This window comes from Neocloeon triangulifer, unplaced genomic scaffold (assembly GCF_031216515.1).
Source record: "Neocloeon triangulifer isolate White Clay Creek 2 clone unplaced genomic scaffold, ASM3121651v1 ptg000012l, whole genome shotgun sequence".
NCBI lineage: Eukaryota > Metazoa > Arthropoda > Insecta > Ephemeroptera > Baetidae > Neocloeon > Neocloeon triangulifer.
The window spans coordinates 4,465,912-4,471,738 of record NW_026775554.1 but is presented as its reverse complement, the minus strand read 5'-3'; the positions used below and the strand labels follow the sequence as shown (position 1 = coordinate 4,471,738).

The 5,827-nt window shown below is 35.5% G+C and overlaps 1 protein-coding gene across 1 annotated transcript; it reads right to left on the bottom strand.

The window, feature by feature from the left end:
- Positions 1 to 197: 197 nt before the first annotated feature.
- On the bottom strand, positions 198 to 4,613 carry LOC132198376 (DBH-like monooxygenase protein 1). The gene is made up of 12 exons (XM_059622381.1): positions 4,353 to 4,613; positions 3,510 to 3,662; positions 2,294 to 2,470; positions 2,146 to 2,232; positions 1,901 to 2,081; positions 1,421 to 1,522; positions 1,202 to 1,371; positions 1,026 to 1,151; positions 838 to 966; positions 625 to 785; positions 438 to 576; positions 198 to 386 (listed from the first exon to the last, which is right to left on the bottom strand). The coding sequence occupies exons 1-12, from the start codon at positions 4,611 to 4,613 to the stop codon at positions 198 to 200; spliced, it is 1,875 nt and encodes a 624-aa protein (XP_059478364.1).
- Between the last annotated feature and the right edge of the window lie 1,214 nt (positions 4,614 to 5,827).

The following is a 5,827-nucleotide window of genomic DNA, read 5'->3' as shown; positions in this document are numbered from 1 at the left end:
ACTCTTCCGATTCAGTCACTGGCACCGCTCACGGTCACGTGACCCGCGTGTCACGTGACTCGCGAAGAGGGGCGCATTCCTGCACGGTGGCGCCGCTGGCGAACCGATCCGGCGATTTGGTGTCACTTCTTGAAATTCAAAATTGGCGCCAAAAGCTCATGGTATTATATATTTTTCATATTTATTTCTAATTTTATTTATGAAATGCTAACTAAAATTACTGTGAAGACGAAAATTGCAAATATAGGCAAGAATTTCTTCACAGTTCCGCTCCTCTGTCTCTCGTGTCCCTGCGCCTTATTCGTCCAAATCCCGCATCTGGTGATTTTGCTCAAAGCCACTAGTTGTTCTTGGTAAAATGACAGAGATCTTGAAGGTGATCCGATCTGAAATTTCTCGATTAAATCAATGTTATTTTTAATTTATAAAATTTTCACCTGGTCTCCAAATGTGTTGACGCACTTTCCTTTGGTCGATCGAACCATAAGTTCTCTTTGGAGGGCTTCGATTTTGCTCGAAATGTTCTTTGCACCCCAGTCAAAGTTTAAGATCGCATCCAAAATTTTCGGTTCGGACCTAATTCATAATATTTTATTCTAATTCTTGAATCAGATTTTTCATTACAATATTTGAAAGTCTTGGCTGATGTCATTAGTTTTGTTTTTCAGCTCCAACAAATCCAGAATCCTCGTCGAAACCGTCTGTGAAAAACACGACGAAAGAGCCGTCCGAGGATAGTAAAGCACATAACCCATGCAAGTCTCATCGTCAGAATTTTCACCGCCCTTAAAAATAAAAATTATTTAAAAATTAAAATTTATCACATTTTGTGCCCACCAAAGTTGTTCTGTCTCTGTCCTGTGTATTAAATTCACACTCCAATATCAAATTATCAAAAGCAGCGTTGATTCTTCTTTTTGGGTCTAAAAATCGCACCTCTTGGCTTTCACTTTGAAATCCAAACTCCTTTAAAAAATAATTTAAAATTAATTTAATAATTATTAAATCAGTTAAAAATAAAATACTATGACAATAGGAGCTAGTTCCTCAGACTCGTGCAAATGCCGGAGCACAACTTTCCTTAAAGCAGATTGCCCCATCAACAAAACGGACACCAAGTTTATTTCTTGGTTTTGAACAGCCTGCAAAAACTGTTTCGAATTTTTTAATATTATAAATTAGATCATTTTATTGTCCTCACATTGCTCAGGCATTGCTGGAAACACCAGCCGCGGACGATAACTGCCGGTTGTCTGGGCGGCAGGACGAGAAGTGCGTCAGGGTCAAGCCCTATTTGCAGAAACGACGCCTGATGTTTTGGCTTTTTACTCGTCAGAAGTACATTGAGACCGGAGCTGTCAATTACTACTTCTAAAGAAAAATTTTATACAAAAAAGAATTAAAAATGTAAAGAATCAACCTGAGGAGTCGCTTAGTGAATAAAAAACTCGCAGGAGGTAATAGTCTGTTCCTCCTGAATTCAGACTGACTGGAATGCCAACGTCTTTGGGGAACATAATCACTGTAAATACAAATTTTACATAATTATTTCCTCAAATACATAAATAATATAGCTTATATTTGAACCATTTAAGAATTGACGAACAAAATTTTAAATAATCGTAAAAAAATTGAACCTGTTTGTCATTTAATATTAACTTCACATTCAAAATTTATCACAAAGCCTTCACTTCTCAAAGTAAAAGTTTGAGAATGATTTTCAGCCAATTTTTCATTATCAATATCAAAAGATAAAATATGTAACCGGTAAGTTAAAAAAAAAATTAGAAATTTGTAAAAAATAGTTCAAAATTAAATTTTCCCTAACTAATTTCTTCATATTTTTACTTTCACTGTTTTCATTTTTAATTTTCAAATTATTGTTACATTGTTAATATACCAATATTTCCAGGTGTCCAAACTAATGCGATCGTGTTGCAGACATTGGGCACACTGTCCGGAGTGTTACATGCGCGCCCAGCTTGTCCTGGAGCCAAAGGTCCAGACTCAACGGTTTCCGTTCTGCATTCATAAATAATGATCTTCTTTACTTTTCCGGGGTGATTTATCTCTGGTTTAGCCTAAAATTTATTCATTTAAAAAGATTTATTTATTTGATATTTAAAAAGGAAAAAATTAATTTACTCCAACAATCCAGTGCTTATTTTTCGTTTCCGGCGCCTGGAACATTGTGCACCAACGCAAAAAGCTCGAGTTGCTTGACACGCGAATCTAGAAAAAATTTGTCAATTCCGCCAATTTATATATAAGAGTTTTTATGCAAATGGTCCACCTTTGGCAGCATAACGGGCCAAACCCTGAGTCCCGAAGTGGGAGGCAGAGGCGGAGGCGGCGCGTTGAAAATCACAACCTGCGAGCCGTGTCGTTCGCCTTCTTCCAATCTCGCGAATTCCTCCAAATTGTCTGGCGTGCTCGAGTAGACGGCCCAGCTCACCAGAACGCTACCTGCCTGCGAGCACAAAAATTGCAATCAATCTAAAGTGCAAATTCCATTCGCTCGGTAGGTGCAGGTCGCGTGCGAAATTTCCCGAGCGAATATTTTAATGCCATCATGGCCAGAATTAATTGCAAAGGTTGCAAAGGTGTACGTGTGACTAATCGCTCAAAGTCATAAGCTTCGCTTGAGAGATGAATTCAAATAATTTTTCAATTGTCACTTCTGACTGGGAGAAGATTTGGTATTTGCAAACAATATAAAATACAATGGGTTGCAAATTTTATAAGGAGAATAATTTTATTTTTGTATAATTGTTTTTCGCACAGCATAAATACAAACAACATAGATCCATCGTTTATTGATATTTACAATAATTCAATTTTTAAATAATATAGGAGACAAAATGGATTATGATCAAATATAGGATGGGAGTATTTTATAAGAAAGATACAATTTAAAGGGATGAGAATTTAATATAAAGACCTATTGCTCTTTTATTAAATGATGTAGCTTTGCGTGTTTTGTGGGCATCAAAAAGACAGATAATGCGTACCATGCACGGTACCGATTTTATTTCAGGGTTTCATGCAAATATCTTTATTTTAATGCGTGCGTCTTTTTACGTTTTGTTATAAACGGAATAAGCTAAAAAAAGTTGTGTACAGGAAATTCTGCTAATTTTATTAGTTAACAGGCGCGACTTTGATTCATGGAATCTGGTTGAATCCCTGACAAATGAGTTGTTTAAAAAGAATTGTTGCAATATAGCACTCTAACTGATTGCTTTTGTAGGAATTCGCTTTAACAAAGCGCGCCCTGAATGCGAAAATTACACACAAAAGTTGGCGTGTTTTGCGCAGCTTTTGTGATCCTCAAATTAGGCCAATAAAGTTTACACGCCGACAATAATACAACAAAATCATTAATGATGCGCTAATTCAATATAAAAATCAAAGTTTGTCATGATATAGACGCTAACAGAATTTGTATCAATTTCTTAAAAAAATTAAATATTGTTAAAAAAAATATGTTTTACAAAAAATTTACCAACCCCCAGTGGCATGTCTTCAAGTTGGTCGCAGGTACTCCATTTTCGCTGGACTGTCACGCTCAAAAAGTCACTCTCATTTCTCGCGCCTTCAAGTAATTCATAGTCATTGGTTTTGTCCGAGATGACAATGCCGTCTCGCCGCACCACAGCATCCTTCGGTTGCACAATAATTTGATTCGTCATAATATCAAAGTAGGTTATACGTGCAAAATTTGCATTTTTAAATCATTGCTATATAGAAAAAAAAACATAATAAAAACTTCAGCAGTATACACAAGCAAGTTTATTTTAAAACTTCAAAATTTTGAATCCTCCTAATTTTGAAGGTGCTTATAAAATTAATTGATCTTAAACATTTTTTCAAATTTATTCTAACACAAAAAAAAAATACAGGATTCTTATCATGATTGCTTAAAATAATAGTTTTCCTTCAGTTTGATTATACAAATTTAATGATCTGATAATTACACGCTTGTCTGACTGTAAAGGAGCCATATGGGTTATGCGGCGGGCCAGCGAAAGGGGTCAAAAAAGCTCTCACGCTAAAAATACGCCTCCACCGAGGATTAATAATAAATGTTATTACGCGAAAGCCGTCACAACAGATGTTGCATGTAAAAAAGCTCGATATTTTGGTTGCAATCTGCAACTCTATAAGCAAAAATTTTTCTTTTCCTTTTTATATATTATTAAAAGAAAAATAATAATAATAATACAACTGTACCAAAATTTAAATGGCACTCTGAAAAAGAGCAAATTTGCATTCAAACTTTAAATTAAAAATAAGTTTTCTAGTAAAAAAGGCCGAGTTTCTTTTTTAAGAAAATTAATTTTTCTAAATACCTGAAGAAGAACCTCAGCGTCGTCGGTCCATCCTAGCAAGGCGTCCTGCGTGTCTTTAGCGTCACCGTGGACACTGCCGAATGAGATGGCGAAATAACCCTGAGTTTTTACCTCGACCCTGAGCATCAGGTACTCTTGCCCTGGCGTCCACAACAGGTGCAGGAGACCAGGACTCAGGGTCACCCTTCGTGCAAAAACCATGTCCGCCACGGCATCATCAAAGAGCAAAAGAGAAGTCAAGCAGAGTAGAATTTTGGACATCATTCCAAAATTAAACAAACTCAAAATTCATAAGCTGGCGTGCGTATTAGAGCAGGCGCGCATCTAATTTGAGCCGGTGTCGCCGACAACAAAAAGCCGCATTCATTTATATTTGTACCAGTCTCAGAAAAACATAAACGGAGCCATGACAACCGTCTTTTGTATTATAAAGTATGAATGATTTTTATTTATTGGAAGGCATAATATTTTGAATATTTTTTAGGCCAAGCATAAAGAGTTATTTGATGTTGATGGTTGATGAAGACAACGACTGTTTATACAAAAATATAACTGAACCCCTCTTCAGAATTGATTATGAGGATATTTTAATAAGAATCCACTTCTGGGTGGCTAAACCACTCGACTGCAGCGATAGAAATCGCTTCACCCACGACTTCATAATTATACATGCAGCTTTCCCATCCGCATGTGTCTAATTTAATTAGTTTAATAATAAGGGATGCTTCTTTCTCTCCCGCATGCTGTGTAGATAACCATCGTGCGAGCCTATAAAGAAATTAAAGAACAAAAAGTAAGTGCGGGTACAGAAAAATCTCAATATTAAAACTTTTTTCCTAAATATATATAAGAATTTTTCAACTTTTCTCAATCTTTTTTAGTGGTTTTTTGTTTGTGAAAAAATTCCTGACTAGGAATAGGTGAAAAATGTTTGGCCTGCATCTCTTGCACTCGATTCATTTAAAAGACAGTTGAAACATCCCCCATTCATTTTCCGCCCCCATTGATGGAGGCACGCACACCGCCCATCGCACGGCAAAAAGTGGAAAGGAAGCACAACACAATCTAGAGGGGCCAGGTGGTATGTGTGCTCAGTGCTCATGCAGGTTAGTCGCGGTGGCGCGACGTTGCCACTGAAATATACGAGACCGTCTTAAATTTTAACTTTGAAAATTATTGAGTAAAATACTACATGTAGTCACATTAAACTGATTTTTTAATATTTATTTCATCGAGGAGCTACTGGACCACTATAATTTGTTTATAAGATTGAATTATTTTTAAATTTCAATAAAACGGATAATGGAAATATCTTTTTTTAAATAGTTGATATAACAAATAAAGTAGAAGTTATTTATTTAATTAATAATTATGACTTTTAAAATCAGACAAATTTTCAAAATTAAAAAAAACCCATTGAACTTTGTTTTGATTTTTATAAATAAATTTTAAATTTTAAAACAAATATCTCAATT

Coding starts and splice junctions, on each gene's coding strand:
- LOC132198376 (XM_059622381.1), bottom strand. CDS start 4,613: ATGTCCAAAATTCTACTCTGCTTGACTTCTCTTTTGCTCTTTGATGAT. Junction 2,471..3,509: donor TTGAAGACATGCCACTGGGG/GTTGGTAAATTT, acceptor TTGTGCTCGCAG/GCAGGTAGCGTTCTGGTGAG. Junction 2,082..2,145: donor ATAAGCACTGGATTGTTGGA/GTAAATTAATTT, acceptor AATAAATTTTAG/GCTAAACCAGAGATAAATCA.